The sequence below is a fragment of the Pimephales promelas genome, chromosome 5 (assembly GCF_988280905.1).
Source record: "Pimephales promelas chromosome 5, fPimPro1.hap1.1, whole genome shotgun sequence".
In the NCBI taxonomy this organism is placed as follows: domain Eukaryota; kingdom Metazoa; phylum Chordata; class Actinopteri; order Cypriniformes; family Leuciscidae; genus Pimephales; species Pimephales promelas.
Window position 1 is genome coordinate 19702483 of NC_142773.1, and position 21839 is coordinate 19724321.

Sequence of the window (21839 nt, forward strand, 5' to 3'; positions counted from 1 at the left end):
AAAATAATGTAAAAGTTGTAAACATTCATGTTGTCATTTATGTCTAGCCTATATCAGCCTTACATTCCTCACCAAGCTCTCTAAACATTAGCATGGGCCATTGAAAAACACATTACAATTTAATTTAGATTCTGAAACGCATTACATAATCCTACACATAACAGAGAGATGCAGGGATAGCAGAGTTAAGTAAACAGTTTGTTTTTACCAAATAAATGAAATCAATTAGGTTTTGAAGTGCTGCACTCTAATCCAAAAATACCCCTGCTTTGACCTTAAAAGCAATAGTGAAGAACCCCCAATACCAGCCCGACCCACACACACGCACACCTCGGTCCTCAACGTAGCTTAGTGAAATGTTTACCCTAGTGTTGTCAGTGTGTCGGCTGTGAGCAGGGGTTTGGGTGTCTGCTATCAACACCACGGACTATGCTGTTGTCGGCTGCGCTGCTGGATGATGATGTAATGGTGTGTCCTGACCCCTCCCCCCAGCTGAACAACAACACACATTTGTCCCTACAGAAACATGAGCCTGAACAGGCAGATGCCAATCTTACAATAATGATATTAAAGGGACATATTATCATTTTGGATTAATTTCTTATGGGTGCAATAATAGTGATGATTACAAACAACAACAAATTATATATATCAACTCATTTACCTATCACCTGCCCATCCATCCATCCATCCATCCATCCATCCATCCATCCATCCATCCATCCATCTATCATCTATCCATCTATCTATCTATCTATCTATCTATCTATCTATCTATCTATCTATCTATCTATCTATCTATCTATCTATCTATCTATCTATCTATCTATCTATCTATCTATCTATCTATCTATCTATCATCTATCTATCTATCGCCTGGCCAACCATCTACTCATCCATCCATCGTAAATTTTGCTTTGTTGTAGGTTAGGTACAACAACTGTTTATGACATTTAAAAGCCAAATTATCCAATTACATTTGGTGAGCACCATAGAAGGACTAATTTCATTCTTCTCGAATACAAGCCAACATCTCAGAAAATATCATACAAGTACACTACTGAAATAACTCATAATCAAATATTTAAAAAAATCATCATAAGAATGTCAAAATAAAGTAAAACTTGAATGTGGGTTTGTATTGCAAGGCTGTAAACAAAACATAACCAGCCATTAGACTAATCAGGGTCTCCTGTTCGCCAGCAGCTTTGCGGTGTTTAGGCAGCGATAAGTTCCTGAAGAACCATCACACAGCATGGTGTGAGGATACGATCACAGAATAAATCTACACCAGATACCTACGGCTCACCTGATACCAGCGGCCATCTGATACCATCCCTGGTCTGACGTCATTTCTTAGTGCTTCAGTGAAGGGGAAAGACCTGTGACTACATCATCAGCTTTCACGGGAGATACATTCAATCTGAACATGATCAGCTCTGAACTAAAAGTTTATGAAACTGTCTGCTACAGGTATATTTTATTAGTTTTTCACGGGGTTAGGGCTTCAAAATCAATCAGTTAAGTATTAATTTGGGTGCATACTGTAACTCATCCCACACGAACATGAATAGTTCCTCAAATTGTTAATTTAGAGGAAAGATCTTCCTATTATACTTTTCAAAGTGATTAAACTTCCAATTTTCTCAAGAAGGCAGTAATTTTTTTAAAAAATTTTGATTTTAAAATCCCATTGATTTACCCAAGCCATCCCTAAGAATAAAAATATCATACTTGGAGATGCTCTGGAAGAAACCACATATTAACCACTCGGGACATATTAGCAACCACTTGGTAATGCCGTGGCAAACATTCACAACAAAGTGGGTTTAAATATGCTTTGGACTCTCTTAATTCAAGACTAACTTTCCTCTATTTACTATTAAAAATCACAGTGTAACATTTCAATCTATGTTCACATTGGCACACAGGAAGCTGTTCTGAAATTCAGGCACCTTCCTCAAGTCTTAAAAATAGACAGTAATTACATTCCAGAGCAAAATTAAAAATAGATGATTTCTGGTTTATTAATGGCCTCCTCCGATTCACTGCAGCCATTCCTCATCCAAAGCAGTGCACACACACACACACATACACGTCTGTCATATTCTGGCACACAGCAGGGTTGTTTGTTTACTTTCTGTCTGTTTATTTGTTGTTTGAGAAGCATTTGTGACAGATTTGTCTCTACACAGGTCACTCAACATGTTATTCCAATCAACACAATCGCACAGAGAAATAGGCCAGAGAGAGAGAATGCAAAATAGACTTAAACTGCACATGAAAGAGTCCTAAAAAAGCATGGTATGAAAAGCTTTTAAAAAAGAGACACGATATGTGTTTACAAGCTTACTGTAGTTTCAAATCAATGTATCAAACCAACTCAAAAACGATACAGTGTGGCATAAAAGTCAAACATGGCATTTCAAAAGTTCACAGCATCTAAAAGCGTTTTTTTTAACGTCCCCAGATAAACAGAGCAATCCTGTTTAAAAAAAAAGAAGGCCAGCGAACTGTTAAAGGGATTTAACAGTGTTGGAACAATGTGGGATGTTGTATTAAAAATCTGTATTTTCTTTCTTTCCTCGAACACAAAAGCATATTAAAGAAAAGAAAAAAGAAACCTTTTCCATGAAAGAAAGATGAATTTGGAACAACATTGATGCTTGACAAATGCTGTACAAGTCCCTATAATCCAATGTTATTTAGGAAGTCCTCAGAGTCCACTTCCTGAAATGTGACATAAGTGGGTGAAGCCTGAGTTTCCTGGAGCGGACTCTTCTCCAGTGCCGCATCCTCTGAGTTAAGCTCCTCCCCTTTGGTGAGAACATACAGGAAGTAGTGGAAGCTGCTGCCATAGTGATAGTGCTTGATAGACCAGTCGTACTTTGCTCGAGCGTAGAGTCTCTTACGGAAATGTGGCTGCGCAAATGTAACAGAGATGAATCGGCCTCCGGGTTTCAAAACACGACTGACCTGCAGGGCAAAAAAAAAAAAAAAAAAAAATCACCTGATTTCTATAATTATTATGAGCGTCACCTACATTTATTCACTTAGCTGACGCTTTTATCCAAAGCGACTCACAATTGCTATATATGTCAGAGTTCGCACGCCTAACTTGGGGTTAAGTGTCTTGCTCAGGGACACATTGGTGTCTCACAGTGGATTCAAACCTGTGTCTCTCACACCAAAGGCATGTGTCTAATCCACTGTGCCATCACCACCCCCTTGATTAAATCTAACTAAAACTAAAATGAAAATTAAATCAACATTTACCCACCCTGGTGTTTTTCATGCCATATGGACTTCTTTCTTTTTCACACCACAAAAGGAGAATTAAAAAAAAAAAAATCTTGCTCACGCTCGTCCTTATAATGGCAGCGAATAGCGATCAGCATCAAACTTTAAAAAATTGTGTTCTGGGGTATACGATAGGGTTTGGTGAAAAAAACAACAGAATTTGAATGTGTTATTTAAAGAAAATCCTGACCTTTGCCGTTGGTCTTCGACATGAGTGTTCATGAAATTCTATAAGCACCACAGTTCACTCCACAATTTGTGAGAAATCAAAAAGAGACATGAATTATAATCAACGTACCTTCTTCACTGAGGTGAAAATATCCAATGTGTTCATCGCATAAAGAACATATCGTATTCTCATCTGTAAACTGTCATCAGACAACTGGAGTTCAACACAGTGAAGAAACGTGAACTGCAGTGCTAATAGTCTCATGAACGCACACGTCGCATAGCTGTGCACAGAAGACAAACAGTCAAGGTCAGGATTTTCAGTTACACTTCATCTTACAGTAGGCCCTATGTGTACTACTACCCAAGAAAGTTACCATTATAACCCAATGAATACATGGGTTAGATTAGGTTAGGTTTAAGGATAGTTTCAGGTTTAGTACCGAGTTATAACCCAGTTATTGTAATTGCTATAATAAGTACGTACATGTGGAAAGTAAAGTGCTACCGGATTTTCTTTAAATAATACATTCAATTTCAGTTTGTTTTTCACCAAACCCAATCATATAACCCCAAAACATTTGGAATATACACCACGTGTCGCTTGGGATCATTCTGTGATGCGTTCGCATTGGCCCTCCAGGGCAAGATTTGAGGAACCCTGGCATACAAAATTAAAATTACAGTGTAAGTAAATAATGAATTAATTTTAATTTTTAGAATACTAATCTTTAAAATACTATGACAAACTTTTCATTGTAATACATTCGTTGTGTAATTTCAATATGATATTGTGGTTAAAAATTATTTCCTTTACTGCCACTAATGCCAAACCTTTGATTGAATCAACTGAAATCACATTTTTAATGAATTATATGCTTATTCTCTGCAGGGGAACGGAAGTTGCAGATTTTTCTTTAAAAAACCTCTCACAGATGCAGCCAAAGAAAAATGCAATGCACAGTAATGTACCTTACAGCTACGTTTTGAGTGCATGTGTATATGGGTTTACTAGCTGTAGATTTACTTTATAGACAAACATTTTCTTGCAATTTATCGAAGTATGATAAAATCACCATTTGAAGAGATCAAAGGACATTCTCAAAAGTAAAAATAAAAAATAAGATTGTTTTAATCTAAAACTGCTAAAAGTCTTGTAGATTTACAGCAAGTATTTAGTTTTTAAAGAAAACTTTATATAAAAACAATATGACCCAAGTGGTTTTACACTTAAAGTGTGTGTTTATGAGTATGTTTGTTTACACTATTGATAAAAAGTTTTTGGTCAATAAGATTTATTTAATTTTTTAAGTCTTTTATGCTCACCTTAGCTACATTTATTTGATTAAAAACACAGTCAAAACTGTAATGGTGTGAAGTCCTGTCTTCAGTGTCACATGATCCTTCAGAAATCATTTTAGTATGCTAATTTGATGAGCAAGAAATATTTCTTATAATAATCAATGTTGAAAGCTACTGTGCTGCATCATATTTTCTGTGGAAACTGTGATACATTTTTCAGGGTACTTGAATGAATAGGAAGTTTAAATTAACAGCATTTATTTGAAAAAAAAAAAATCCTTATAACCTTATAGATGTATTTGCCGTCACGTTTGACCAGTTTAATGTATCCTTGTTAAATACAAATATTAATTTTGTATACTGAGCTCACACCTTTGAACGGCAGTGTATCTGTGCCCATGAGCATGTTGGAGTGTTTGTGTGTATTGGTTGGTGTGCATGAGTGTGAGTGCATCACATGCCCCTACCACCCATTCTTCATCTGCCTGAAGAAATGAATAATTCACAGTTTCTGATGTCAACATGGAATCTGAGAGTGTGAAAGAGAGAGAATAGAGAGAGAAACTTCCAGACTTCCACTAAAAACTTGAATGTCACAGTCTTTCTCCCAGTTTAAAATAAATAAATGTTTTCCAGTTAATTCTAGACTGATGTGCTATTGAGTTTTGATTCTTAAAGGGCTCGTTCTTCTGTGGAACTCCAAAAAAGTATAATAAAATTATAGCCCATACAAAATGTAGAGTGTGTCATGACTCATGATTCACTCAAAATCTTGCCTTCTGCTGTATCTCATTCAATTCAAATTCGGCAAATCAAGACAAGATGTGTTGCGTTTGACATCAAGGGCTATGTGTCCATCGACCTGCTTGTATGTGAATTTTGGGATATTAAATAAAAAACGCTGGATGGAAAGCCCAGATGAGCATATTCTAAATATATAACGAAAAAACGTATGTTCATTTGAGACAGATCTTTTTTTTTATAGATAAGAAAGCATGCGCATAAACTATGATGGAAACACATTGACCAAAGTAAATCGTTCGATGGGCAACACAATACTTTACATCACCAGAGGATGTGCTTGGATAGATAAAACAAGTGGACTAATTTCATTCTATCGCATTTCAAATGTTGGTAAGTTCATTCTGAAATGCCTGAGTCAAAGTCTGTAATCAGAATGATTAGGTATAATGACCTCCCAGAAGAGTCCTCACATGACTACATTCCCAAACACCAAGCATCCACCTCCAAATGCAAGATAACATGACAGCATTTATTCCATATATTGCATTTCGTTGCATTATGATGTAAAAAAAAGCCACAGTAGCTTGCCCGATTGCAACAACTATTTTTATTACAGATATTTTGTGCCAATATCCCAGGAAGTGACGATTTTGTTCTCTCGAATGCATCGGATGCATCGAATGCTTTATTTGCAAATGTATCATGCACAAGTTAAATTCGCAACCTTTTTGCTCACAAGTCACTGAGGCAAGTGGTTTTCCAAAGTTACAAGCCACAATCTTGACATTGATACCATGGGGCCATTTTTTTAATATCTCATAATTTGGCAGCAGGTCTATTATGCTGCCGTCACTTTAAGACCTGATGCACAGATCCATTATACTGTTATACATGCGTTTTCTTTTTCAACGGTTTATGTTAATTTAAAACACAGCTAACAGTGTTTATGTTAATACTGGCCAAGATCGGCGTTTTGACATTATTTTCAGTGTATTATTTTCATTGTTTTCACTGTTTAAGTAGCCTGGCTAACGCCAGATCACGTATCATTGAGAATGAGGCGTGGTCTGGAAACCACATGTTCATTTTCTCGTATTTGAGGCGTGGTTTACGAATGCCCAGAGTCGTATTATTGGGTGCTACAAATGTCTATCAAATGCGCCTGTGCGTAGCTCATAGCCAATCGGTTCAATGATACCAGATTACGCATGTGGAGCGACAGAAAATTAGATTGGTCAGAGATTTAGGAGATTTATGTATACACAAAGGCTGTATCAAAAGGTAACTTTGCATCCGCTGCCAAGATGGATCCACAGATATAAACAAACTGCTTCGGTGTGTCGCATATACAGTACGTCATCATCGTTTTGCAGCTCCCACCCCGTTCTGTGATTGGTTCCCTGTCTCAGGCGAAAATTTGGTTCATGGTGTCCAGGCTGCCTAGCAGCATGAATAAAACCGTACTGCGGCAAGGCAGCATGGGGGAACCCAGGATACTGTTTAAGTGCAAAAAGCAATGAAAAATAACTCACTTAGGTACTAAGAGGCGGCTTAATGTGCGCGGGTTTGAGAGCAAAATCCGCGGGAATGAGTGAAAATATTCTATGCAGAAAAACAACATCAACAATATTCATCAGGGGCAAATGAAACAAGTTTGTGTGTCAACTTGCTGTTGGAGAGATGAGAGAGCGAGAAAGCGCAGTGTATCTATTATGCGTAAAAAGAGTATTGGAAGCGTTTAAGATAGTTAAGTATTGAAAAATCTATATTTTTGACAAATCTACATTGCTATTAGTTTATTATTTCAGATGCCTTTTTAAAAAAACTACAACTGAAAGATGTAGGATCACTCTTCCTATGTTTCATAGATGTAAAAGCAAGCATAGACAGTAAAAACCACGGTTACTTCTCTTCGCCAGTAGCGTCCAGTATGAAACAGTGAACATGACACTAAACAGTTTCTCCTGGGTGAAGTGCCAGATCTTACCGTGAAACAGATGATCTCAGCTCGCCGTTAGCAGCTGATGAGACTAATGATCAGGTTTATTGATCTCTCTCTCTGATTTATGACCCTCTGACACCAAACCAGTCTCAAGGTGAATGCTAAACCCTGGATCACACACATTACAGCGATCACAGTCAATGTGCCTTTGGTTTGTTGTTGTTTTTTGTTTTGCTTTGACACAAAAAGACATATGAATGAATAGCCGTGCGTTCTATCAGACATGACATCTGAATGAGAAAGTGGTGGTTAAAAGACAGGGAGGGTTTTCTTCAATAAAAGCAGACCTCATCTGCAGAATTACTGTTGCCATTATAATAATTATCTTGCTCCACTTACTGTATGATGTCAGCATCACACTTCTGCTGTTATGGGCCCTGCAACAATTACACCTAACCTGAAGTTCAAAACACTCTGGTTAATGGCGCATTAAGGTTCTTGTCCAAAGCCATCATTACAGAGAATCACGTCTTGAGTTATCATTATTTACACAGTGCTATTAACTATGATTTGTTGTTAACTTAATGTAAGTTTTATAGCCACCTGAAAAAAGAGCCAGTGGCCTGTGGCCTTGACTTAAAATGAATATTGGTATTAATACGAGTTTTTAAATAGAAGTTGTTTGATGACAACTTCTATAGACGTCTGATATCACTTCATGTGTACAAAAGGAGATTTCAGAGATGAAAAACATGCTAAAAGCTTCGAAAGTACACTGGTGTTTAAAAGTTTGGGATCGGCAATATTTGTATTTGATTCAGTTTTAGTTTTTTTTTGCAACAAGTCTCTCATGCTCACAAAAAATAGAGTAAAACCGTAAGATTGTGACATATTAACACTGTTTTGTCTTTTAACATTTTAAAATGTCATTTATTCCTGTAATGCAAAACTGAATTTAGCACCATTACTCCAGTATCATTCTATTTAAAATTATCAAATTATTCCAATATGCTGATTTGCTGCTCGAGAAACATTTCTTAATAAATCAAAATTTAAAACAGTTGTGCTGCTTAATATTTTTGTGGACACCATTACTCTTTTATTTTCGGGATTCTTAGTTGAATAAAACCTTCCATATTTTGTACACTGTGATTTGGGGGTCACACTAATCCTAATCTTGAATGCTAAATGGTAGCTATTTAGTATGCTGTCCTTCCCCTAGTGCACTTTTTCTGGTGTTTTGTTTTGTCTTTAATTGGATGAAGAACTGCTGACTGCTGAGGAAACTTGCACAAAAAAAGGGCTGCAAATTGGGAAAGGCTGACAGGGGATTTGTGTTTGTTTGGTAAGGTTTGTTATTTTGAAACACAGCGTGGAGGGCAGACTGCAACTTTATTTACACAGATGATTTTTTTTTTTTTTACATAGATACTTTATTTACACCGATTTTATTAAAGACCCATAAATTTAGTTTATTTTCATGTGTTGTCAAACGTCCAATTGAAAAAGGATTTGTGTGGCACATAGCAAGTGGAATGAGCCTTTTTTTGGTTACACTTTATTTCGATGGTCCACTTTAGACATTCTACTAACTAACTTTTGCAACAACATGTCGACTAACTCTCATTAGAGTATTATTAGACTGTAAACTGTTAGGTTAGGGTATGTTGTTAAGGTTTGGGTTAGTAGAATAAGTTGAGAAATGTACTTGCAAAGTTACTTATAGTCAGTAGAATGTCTGTTGGGGGAGCATCAAATAAAGTGTAAGCAGATATTAAACAGACAGTCGACTAATACTCTAATGCGAGTTAGTTGACATGTAGTTGCAAAGTTACTTAGAGTTAGTGGGCCCTATCTTGCACCCAGCACAACGGCCCTGACGAGAACATCGATCTCCTCAGCCGTGAACCGATTCTGAAGCGCGACTGGTAAATGAGCCGTTATAATAGAATTGCGCCATGGAACAAGCGCACCTTCTTCATCATGCTCTTAAAGGGAATGTGATATGACACTCTTATTGGTTTGTTTCCCGTTACGCCTAAACCACACCTATGAATAATGAAGCTACTTCAGACCAACCCCTTTTAGATTTGCGTTGAGCGCAAGAATCATTTATCGTGCCGGTTAAAAAGCAACAGCGCCAAGATCCACCAACAAAGTTACTTGCGCTTTGCGAGGTTGTTATTTTAATGTTCAGATCGTTAAAATAGGGCCCAGTATGTCTAAAGTGGAACATCGAAATAAAGTTTTACCCCTAGTTTAATAGTGGATTATCTTATGGATTAAAATTGTCATTGTGTAATATGAATATTGTTGGCTCCCCTTAAAGTCTCTGTTAAATGAATGTAAATAATACTAATAATCACCTGATTAATTGATTATTTTATTGTCATTACACAACAAATTTAAGTAGCAATCCTTGTAATGTTAATAAAAGCCACAAAACACAAATTTTGATTTCATGGGGTCTTTAAAATCAGCATGAAATTGAAGCTGTGATGAATGAATCAACAAATGATGCGAAGCTTCTCAAAGAAAAATGTGATTTTGTCCATGGGGAATTGACTGGATGGTTGTGGTTTGCTATTGGCCGATCTCATTTTAAAAAAGTGATGTGCACAGATAAATCATTTTTAATAAATACTGCAATATTCCATAAATATCAAGATGGCGAAAAGGCAGATAATATTACTGTTTATAGGTCACATTTAACTTTTTTTCACCCCAAATTAATGCTTCAAATTATATGAGCGCTACTTAATTTAGTCTATCCGTGCACAGAGTCTGGCATGTGAGGTTGCAGAAACGTGTAATTTTCTGACCTAGAATCTTCCTCCTGCTTGTTAGCAGCCAGAAAGTCCTTTAACAAAGCAACTCCCAGCATCCTCAGGGGCATTAGTAACAGCATGCTCTCATCTTCATATCGTTGTCTGGTGCTCTTTCTCTTCCCCGCCGTGAATGTCTCCTTCAAGGACCCTGAGCTCAAAGCCACCATCTGCCCAGCAGCGAAGGGCATGAATGTGTGTGTATGCAGAAAACCAACACATAGCATTGTGGAGAGACTATAATGATGGCTTTCTAGTGTGCTAACAGCTGTCATATCAGCACTCAGCCCTCGGGGAATCAAGATCCTTTACGGCCACTGAGAGCTGCCACATTTTCCAGCAGACGCAATTATCAAACTAACAGTGTGTGAAACCGCACAGGTGATGAGGTCATTTATTCATCCTTCTCCATTAAAGGTGAAGTGTGTTAATTATTCAACGTGTTTATATCTCGTTAAAGGACAGTAATAACGAAGACGAGTGATGCACAAAAATGTGCGTCATGGTGATAAATAAATGCTTTGATTAAAACGTTGATGTAATATGAGGAAGATAAAAAATACAGCATGATGCACCAACGTTCAAAAGTTTGGGGTCGGTAAGATTTTTTTATTTTTTTTAAGAAATTAATACTTTTATTTAGCAAGGATGAATTAATTTGATTAAAAAAAATGACAGTATTATGTTAAAAAAAAGGTTTCTATTTCAAATAAATGTTATTTTTTACTTTCTGTTCATCATAGAATCATAAGGATCCTATGGATTCCTATATAGAAATACACATTCACTCAAATATTGTAATAGTAACACTAAAAATGTTTCTTGAGCAGCAAATCAGCACATTATAATGATTTCTGAAGGATCATGTGACACTGAAGACTGGAGTAATGATGCTAAAAAAATTACCTTTGGGTAACAAGAATAAATTACATTTAAAATATATTAAAACAGAAAAAAAGTTATTTTAAATACTAATATTTCACAATGATATGCTACTGTTTTACTGTATTCTTGATCAAATAAATGCAGCCTTGAGACAAAAGCCAAAAACCTTTAAGTGTTTTCATTCACAATAAGAACATGATTTCAGAGTGAAATTGACTAAAATTAAGGACTATGACATGGAAAACTGAATATATTTTAAAGAGTGTTTTTTTTTTATTTTTTTTATTTTTTTTATCAAAAGACAAATACTGTGATTAGCCCTCAATCGGGTCATAGGGTCTATATGACCACAATCGGCTTTTACTTAAAGGTTCCCTTCATCTCAGTGGAATAAGATTTTGTGACTTTTCATACATTATCTATCTATACACACACACACACACACACACACACACACACACACAAAACTGGGCTTGATTCGGTTGTTCTGAAGGTATGTAAAAAAAATGTTTACATTTCTTGTCTTCGGGGTCACACATTGAAATAAATGGGAAATGTGAAAAAAAACTAAATATATTTTCTTCATGTGTCAAAAAAATCTGGCATAAATCTGAAAATTATTACACAGAAATGTGCTAGAGCATAAATGCAATGTACTTGTATCACAAAAAAATATTATTTCATGCTAATGCTAAAGCTAATGATGTAGTTGAGGAATTGTGTGGTATATGGATACAAAAGTACTTTATATCTCCAAAAACACAGTATTAATGAATAGATGAGAAGTAAACAACAAAAAAAATGATATATTATTTGTTTGATTAAAAATTTATATTTTTTGTACAATTACTCAATCAATTGTTGGGGTCGTATAGACCCCGAAGCCCAGAAGTGTAAACAGGAAACGAAGACCATTTGAAGGTTAAAATTAAAACCTGAAAAGTAGTCATTTAGATCATCAAAACATTGCTGTTTGTTCAAACATCCCACCTTGACACTGCAATACTGGCATAACCAATTATGTGAGTTTGGGGTTAGACTACGAGTTTGTCCAACCAAATGAGTGCTCAGGAAACCTTTGGAAACAATAATTTTGCTATTTAGTTTAGTTTGTTAGTGGCACATGAAAACACACACACTTCAGCTTTAAGGATGTGATACAGCCTGTTAAAAATAACTGATATGTAATCAACCCTCTCTTGCATTTCAGCGAATATGATGTGAACTCGTTCACCTTTATAAACTCACTTCTCTAAACTGCTCATCTTAACCAAACTCACAGCTGTAGCAGAAGTCCATGAGTCACTCATTATGGCTAACGCCTCGAGTTAAAACCAGATCACAACATGTCTTTATGCAAAGAAGGTGCTGCTGTCTTTGGCTCACATCGCAGCGCGCACAACCATTGTTAATTAAGAGATTCAAAAACATTTATCACTTTATTAACACTTTAACCGAATCACACATTAAGCCATCTGGATTGGAGATTACAAGGCAACCAACAGCAACTTTGCATGACACTACTATAGTATGTAGTATGTATAATGCAAGTGGTGGGTGGAAACTGATGACATGTAATCTGGATTCCAAAAATTAATTGCGCTTTAAAATATCCATAATCAGACTTTTTTGTTTACATGATTCACACAATGGCAATAAACCATTCATAATTTATTGATTCTCTCTACTTAGTCTTTTTCATGTTTTAAAGTTTCCTTTCTATCAAAGCGTATCACTTATATAGCCCAGCCACCAATCGGATGCTATTAAAATGACATGGAAAATTATCCCCAAAGCATTTGACCACTGGATTTGCAGAAATCATTTCACTTTTCTCAACATTGCTATCGAATCAACTCCTGACAAACACATGTATTATTATTAGCATTATCGCTTGTATTGAAAAGTCTTTGGAAGCTCTTTGTCACAACACATTTTCATTAGATTTTTTATTATTTTAAAATTTAAAATGTGTATGATTTATTTAATGATTAGCTTTTCAATAAACTCACAAACCCCCAGCATTTCCTTCACAAACTCCATTTTTGGAAACCCTGACGAATATAATGATAAATGACCTGCATGTTATTGATACAAAGAATGGAATATATGTTCTTTCTCTCTGTATTTTTATATAAATATGGTGCAACATTATCACACTCTAAAAAATGCTGGGTTGTTTTAACCCAATTTTGGGTAAAATATGGACAAACCCAGCCATTGAGTTAAAAATGTAATTTAAACATTTATTTTTATCCCAAATTTGTATCCAATATTTTTTTTAACCAAAATTGTGTTAAAACAACAGCATTTTTTAGAGTGCATATTCAATTCAATATGATAAATGAGTATTCAAAAGTCAGATTATATTACTATTATTTACTCTAACTAACTACAATTTTTGTCATGTAAATTTTTGGAATCGGTAATCTGTGCATACCCATAAGAACATTACAATGGATAGTCTATCCATCCCACGATGCAATTAACTTGTATTTCTAGAGTGATGAATAAAACTGAAGATATATCAACTCTGACTCGTAACATCTTTTGTTTGACTTATTTTAGAGGGCCAAAAAATAAGACCTAAACACAAAATTGAATTATTGACATATTGAAGACAAGCAACATTGAAGTAGCATACTCAAAACATTTAGCACTGCATACTGAATCGCAAGGCAGTATACAGTATATACTTCAATATGTGCACTCTATTATTGTGAACCTTTCAGGTTTGGTCTTGATCGGTCAGTGCAGGTTGTGGGACTCAGCATCAGAAAGGTTTGCTAGACTCGCTCCGGCTCTGATAATACTGCACTCAGCACGTCTGATTTGTCCGCAGGCCGGGAGACTGTGGCCTGGATTTTGAAATGAGGGGTTTGGATGCTTTTTGCGCTGTGATGCATAATTGCAGAATTTATACTACTCGTGCCCAGGAGGGATAAATATAACATTCCTTTAACGTTTTTTTTGTTGTTGCCTTGATTTGATGAATATAGCAGTTAGCAGAGTGAATTACCATATAAATCGCGGTTAGAAAGCGGTTAGAAAGCAAATCATGAGAGTCGATCAAACTGTCTTCAGAGAAGCTGCCCTACCTGCTGGCAGAAAGCCTCTGACTAGAAGTGTGTTTCTGAGGACGGCATACTTTAGGAACAAAATGACGAATAGCTAACTAGACTAAACTTTTGTGGACATCCTCAAATAGAGAATGGGAATGGAGTACTAAAGTACTGCTTACTATATATATATATATATATATATATATATATATTGCCTAGTTTTTGTAACAATAATGTATAACAAAAATAATATGTATAATAATAATAATAATAATAACCTTTCCAACAGTAGTATACTACTATATATTGTTGTCACATGACCTCACAGTTATCCTTTTAGAAATAATCTGAAAAATACACTCACCTAAAGGATTAATAGGAACACCTGTTCAATTTCTCATTAATGGAATTAATATAATCAACCAATCACATAGCAGTTGCTTCAATGCATTTAGGGGTGTGGTCCTGGACAAGTCAATCTCCCGAACTCCAAACTGGATGTCAGAAATGGGAAAGAAATGTGATTTAAGCAATTTTGAGCGTGGCATGGTTGTTGGTACCAGACGGGCCAGTTTGAGTATTTCACAATCTGCTCAGCTACTGGGATTTTCACGTGCAACCATTTCTAGGGTTTACAAAGAATGGTGTGAAAAGGGAAAAACATCCAGTATGCGGCAGTCCTGTAAATGCCTTGTTGATGCTAGAGGTCAGAGGAGAATGGGCCGACTGATTCAAGCTGATAGAAGAGCAACTTTGACTGAAATAACCACTCGTTACAACCGAGGTATGCAACAAAGCATTTGTGAAGCCACAACACGCACAGCCTTGAGGCGGATGGGCTACAAGAGCAGAAGACCCCACCGGGTACCACTCATCTCCACTACAAATAGGAAAAAGAGGCTACAATTTGCAAGAGCTCACCAAAATTTGAAAGTTGAAGACTGGAAAAATGTTGCCAGGTCTGATGAGTCTCGATTTCTGTTGAGACATTCAGATGGTAGAGTCAGAATTTGGCGTAAACAGAATGAGAACATGAATCCATCATGCCTTGTTTATCATGGATCCATCATGCCAGTGTATATAACAGCCAATATTAGGCAACTGCTGGTTTATTTGTCACACTGGAAATGAAAAGTCATGTTAAGTGTATTGTATTGTGGGAGAGTGCTCTGTGTAGGGCTATGCAATTAAATGCAATAAAACAGAAATATGGCATATGAGATACCATCTGGCACAGTGCGATTATCATATCACAAATTTAAAATACACTAAGTTTACTATACAAAAATACCAATGTTCCATGGAGATAACTAGTCAGCAAATACATTGGATTTCTAGATCATTCTGAATGAAACCAAACCACATAAATTATACATTCATCACAGATGCACACTACTGACTATGAGTGCCAGAATGCATGTTTGCGCATGTGTGCATTAGTTTGTGTCCATTCATGCATATGTATATGTGTTTGCGCATCTGTCTGAGTGTGTGTATACTATAGCGTTTGGAAGGCTTGGTGAGGACTAATGCTTTAACGCCTTTATGTGTGATTCGTAAATATTGATCACTAGATAGAGTGAGGCATTCTGATTTAAACTCTTCCAGGATATCGATTTCCGCAATTAACATAATGCACCCAACTGACCTTTGACTTCTGCGTCAGATCCTGCAAACTTATGAATGAGCGGAGAAGATCATTTATTCTCTCAATCTGTTTCCCAGCACCTGGCCATTACATAACATATCTTAATTACACAAGCTGAACGGCTTCTCTGATTGGATGCCAGACAGAAAAGTTCCAGTGGGCTTTCAGTCCAGAACAGAGTCATAAAAGTTGCACACAGGTTTGAAAGTCATTTATCAGTTTTCGGATCATCAATAACGACTTGAATCTGTCTGTATTTGTGTTTTTAAGATCAGAGACGTGTCTGGATGTTCTGCTGCCAACTGGTGGGATGCATCAAGTATTTGTCTTTTATGAGCTCTTCAAATTACTTGGCTGAAAACATTTTCCCAAGGCTCTGGCAATTTCCTACATGGGGTTGCCATGGAAACAAAAGTTTCTACACTGCAAAAAAAAAAAAGAAAGAAAGAAAGAAAAAAGTCAATCATTTGGGTCATGATGTAACACAAAAGAGCAGCACGTACTGTGTGCACGTCTAACATATGCTTGTGTGTCATTTTTGCATCACTGGAAGCCAAGTGCATCTGTGCATAAAATGCAACCTATATATTTAGTGTTGCATAAATAAAGGCATGATAAAAATCACAATGTGCTGCAAATGTCAAATTACTGTAAAGTGCATTCGCTAGCACATTCTCTCCTTATTAGGATGTGTGATTTAATACTTCTTATGATGACATCGATTTAACAGAGTTAAAACAGTAATCACTGAGCAGCCTAGCCAGATGGCATTTTCAGACATGTTGCAAACTGTATGCAGCCTTATACGATACTTTTATAAGGCAGCATTGTGAATGACTTTGCAAATAAGGCAATTCCAGAAGGTACTGTCAAAAATAAACAAATAAAAAATAGATGGTGAACGAAGTCAAGATTCAATGACATTGAGCCCAAACTTTTGAACTGTATATCAAATTGAAAACTGGGGATAGGATAGGATCCAATTTACTTTCAAAAAATGGATAAGAAAAAAAAAAAAATAGAGAAATTTTTCATTTTAAAGTTATGGACCAACCCGTCCCATATGGATGAAGAAGACAGAATTTTCTTTTTTTGGGGGTGAACAATTCCTTTAGGTTAGGATGCTGTTGTATAAAGTAGCAGACAGCAAGACAGTGCAATAGGTTTTGGAAAAGAGAAATTGTTTACAGTTTTGTTACAGTAATATAGTATGCATATATTTCTTTATCCAACAAGCTTTTATTTGGTATAATTCACTGCAAAGAACGGCGGATCTATCCTTTTTTCCCAATTCCCTCTTACTTGAAGCATCTTAAAAATACACAAACACAATGTGGGTGTCAGACAGATTGTTTGTTCTAATTAATGAGCTGGTCTATAAACCTGCAAAGTGTGGCACCCTCTAACACCCCAACATACACACCCCCTCTATAAACACACAAACAAGCAAAAAGACAAACAAACAGCCGCCACCTACATATCTGCTCCGCCCACTTCACCACAGCACGCAGCTCCATACACCAACCCATATGGCACGATAACAGATTAAAACACACTACAGTACATGTCCAAAAGTATGTGGACATCCAAACAGCATTTGATAATCCCAAACAATTATCCCTGAATCTCTTAAAAGTGTGGTTGCTGTTGAGAGAGAAAGCAAAGAAGAAAATGAAAGAGAAAGGATGCTCCTCCTGTACTACTACACCCCAGGGGGAATTAATACACTTACAGCTGCTAAAGGCACTAGGTAAATAGGGCAAAAGTGAGTGTGTGAGTGAGAGACTGTGTTTGAGTGGATAACACCAAGTATATGGGGCAGTGTGCCTGGCAGTCCTGAGGATGCCCATGGGACGGCAATCACTATGGATACCACCGTAGCAATGGCAACAAGCTTTCGCTTGGAGCAACCGGCCGCTGACCATCAGACTGTGCCGAGTCACATGCAAACAACATGCAGGACAGATACCAAAAGCCGACGTGGAAAATGCACATGAACACCCCCTCATGTGGTATTTTCCACTGGGCAACTCGTAGAATATTTTGATGGACGAGTTGCCGAGATGAGATAACCTTTGACCTTTTCAAAATGGCGAAGAGCACCGCGAGAGTCGTGAATGGTAAAAATATATACTATTCATGATCTAGAAAATATAGGCTACAGCATATTATTTACCTTTTGAGTTTTGATAAATCATTTTCTTGCTGTTGCAGATGACTTAAGCAGTCTAAAATAGTTTTAGCTAAATAAGAGGTCTGGATCTCCATGTTTTACCACATTACGACAACAAAAGCACTTGAACGCAACACACTGGTAAATACCAGTTCACAAGTGGAAAATATCCTATTTTCCATAGCACGTGAATGCACCAAGAATTTAACCAGTTAATATAGGGTTAGACAGTCAACACAGCTGGTTACAGAAACATTAAAGTGACAGTTCACCCATGATGACACAGTCGACATTTACTCACCACAATATGACACAAAAGAAGTCGAGAACACTAAGGTCCAAACAACTTTGGATGCCATTGACTTTCATTGTATGCACAAAGAAAACAGACTTTTTTTCAAAATATCAACTTTTGTTTTCCACAAAAGTGAGAAAATCATACAGGTTTGCATAGGCTGAGGGTGAACCAACTCCAGGGAAATGCTAAAAGGCGCATATATATATACACATCATAAACCCATCTTTTTAAGTAAGTACCAGATATAGGTGTCGTCATAAAATATTTTTTAAATACGACTGAACATATGATCACAATGTAATAAAAACATTGTAGGTTAACAATTATAACGCTTTCATTTCTACAGTTATTCAAATAACTTAGCAAGCGTGTGCAATAAACAAAACCGTAACAATAATCTGAACGCCTCGAATTGGCCATTGCATTCATAAGCACATGTAAAGAGAAGTATGAGCAGATCTAAATTTAATACTGTAATCGACACATCATTTCATTTTTACTTTACTAGATTTAGTTAAATTGTGCATGGGCCTGTTCATTTCCAACCTGTGCCCACACATGCTTCGCCTATGCAGGTTTGAAATGACATGAGGGTGAAGATGACAGAAGACAAAAAAATAAAAATAAAATAAAATTAACACTGATCTCATTTACTTCCTTATTATTATTGTGAATGGTCTGTGTTCAGAATATGATGATTCCTGGTGATAAATGTCTCTAAAATTATCACCTCCTTCAATACAATATTCCACGCTATACCATGCAATTTATTCATATAAAAATGACCATTTATAAAAGTATTCTTGATTGACTTTTCAATTTATTTATTTTTTTGTCCTGAATAGTCCCTGACCAGGCCTGGATTCACAATTGTATATATTTGAAACTGAAAGCCTTTCCAGGCTGTCTGCCATAACCTGAGGGTCTATATCGCTTTTACTGGCACTACAGAACTCCGGGGTTTAGGTAGTAACCCGACCACAAAAAGAACTACAAAATTCGACTGCTTTACGTCAAGCGCTACAATAGTCATTATTTTGTTAATCTTCATTTCAGCCTTGGTGAACATAAAATACTTCTTTCAAAAACATAAAAAATTCTTACTGACCCTAAACTTTTAAACTTAATGTATGTTATGAGGATGTGGAGACCGTTGGATCCTGGGAAACAGTCAATCATCTTTCAAGTGAGACGGGAAGCTGTAATTGATCTTAAACTTTCCTTGTACACACAAATATTTCGAAGACATTCTGTATGAAGCTTACTTAAACACAAACTAAACAAATAGTTCTAATACTAAAGCCAAGAAACAGCTGTTTGGTGCAGCTCCGACATGGTGGAAACACACTTCATTAAGTAACTATTTACACAACTTGTTGACAAACAGCTTGACTATTGATTTATTGGCAAAATAAGATACAGCAAACGATCCGATACAGATGTGCCAGAACACAAGGTGGTCTCCCTGGAAACTGTTTATCTGTAAACCTCAACATAGACGATGCTTAATAACGACCTGTTTGCTATCTCCACCGTAGAGAGAGAGAGAGAGGGAGAATGTGAACTCCAAGCTCTATGTGTATGGAAAACCCTTTCTGGGAACCAAGGTTCCACTCCGAAGCAATGAATAAATATAGCCCAAAACATCCAGCCGAACACTCTGAATATGGTCTGACTCTCTTTCAAACACGACGTGGTTAGCAGAGCTTCTCAAAGCTGTGTCATGATAAAAACTAATTAAACAATGTGACAGTTTGTCTGGAGTTCGGTCACCTGGGGTAATCTGCCCTGGGAAACGCTGGTCTGGGATCAGCATATCTGTGCATGTTACTCAAAGGTGAACACAGAAACTGTGTCAGGCTGACTGCAGATCAGTCGTGATGTATCAATATCCCTGATCCATGTTAATCAAAGCTGATTTACTATAACCGGACTCCTGTTAACAGATTAGGGATCTATTCTGAGCCGTGCGACCGTGTGAATTTCCGAACATCAAGCACTCTATCCCAATACACACACTCTGTTTTTGGCTGCTCGTCTCAGGGGGGCTTCTGGGTTTCCCCCTGTGTTGTCCTGTGATGGAACGTGGATGGTATTTTCCATTCCAGCAGGTCCCAGTCATGCAGACCCCCTTGCTATCGCTCACACACATAAAGCTCAGTGACAGAACGTCCTTGGACGACGCTGACACAGGAGTCAAGTGACCCCGGGATTACCAAGTCTGGCAGACGTGTGACAGTCACTCAGGAAAATTAATGGTCCTGGAATACAGCCACAAAAGGGGAGAGAGAGAAAGATTAGGGAGGGGCAAGGAAGGGTGTGGAATAACTCTTGAGCCACAATTTTGACAGCACTGACCTCCATACATGGACTCACAGATGCCTCGTATTATCACACTAACATCTCCCTCTGAACTACCCATGTTAATGCCGAGCTGTGTTTTATTCAATTTTATAGAGCACTCGCAATCATTCAAAAAGCAGCTGTTTTAAAGGAATGGTTTCAGCCAAACATCTTTAATTTTTGTCATTGCTGGCCGTTGAAAAGTAGTTGACAAAATAAAATATTTTGCAAATAATATCTAAAATTGCACACACACACAGAGCAGCAGAATGATGCTGAATGCCATGGTTCTCACCTGTCAATAGGCATATATTACATAATTTTTATTTTTTTTTACCCAGCAGGGGCATCAAGGTTAATTTTTTTAAACAAATTACTTTTAAATAAATACGTTTTAAATAAAAAAAAATTACATTTAAAAATCATACTTAAAGTTGGTCACGGAGGTTTTTGGTAAATAATAGACGGTTTGCATCTGTGATCCTCTAATTTAAAGATAGGATTAATAAATAAAAAAATCCAAGGATGAAATCATCTGAGCCAAAGGTCATGTGCTACTATGACATAGACCTGAACATCTGCTGGGTTCAATCTACGATGGCCATCGGATTATCATGATGCCAGCTAAGGTACAGGATTTACAGACAATGAAAACATCTGGACTGCAACCTAAAGCCTCTGGTCAGTTGGTGTTAAATTGACCATAGGAGTGAATTATGCTTTAAGATCTTGACTCAGATTTTTTTTACCATCTAGAAACGAGTGTTTAGCATTATCTGCTGAAAATAGAATTAGCACAGTGACTTCTCTTGACACCTGACCTCAGTTAGGACAATGCTGTCACTTTCCCTGAACTTTGCCTAATAAGGGTGACAAAACAAGTGCTATATGTGTCACAATCAGGCAAGTGTCTCAGATGCAACATTACTAAAAGAAACCTCATCCAAGTTAGCCTCTGTACTGTAAATAAACGCATACATTGTGCAATACAGATCTAAAACTACAGTTTTTCACAAAATATGATCCTAATTCATGAATCATGCATGCATTTGTACAAATTGTGTACATTTTATCGAAATTGACCGAAACAGTGTTATGTGTTCAGCGTCCATTTGGTGCACATAGAAAATAATAAACATGGATGAACAC

General features: G+C 36.7%; 1 protein-coding gene across 2 annotated transcripts in view; it reads right to left on the reverse strand.

Moving 5' to 3' along the window:
- Nucleotides 1–2108: 2108 nt before the first annotated feature.
- Nucleotides 2109–21839, reverse strand: part of ece2a (endothelin converting enzyme 2a) — a 72276-nt gene continuing 52545 nt past the window's right edge. The window contains exon 4 of one of the 2 annotated variants that reach the window (XM_039695067.2): nt 2109–2976. In XM_039695067.2, coding sequence (XP_039551001.1) covers nt 2689–2976 — 288 coding nt within the window. In that variant the 3' untranslated portion in view covers nt 2109–2688. The remainder of the gene's footprint in view (nt 2977–21839) is intronic. The other variant, XM_039695066.2, reaches the window with a different exon arrangement.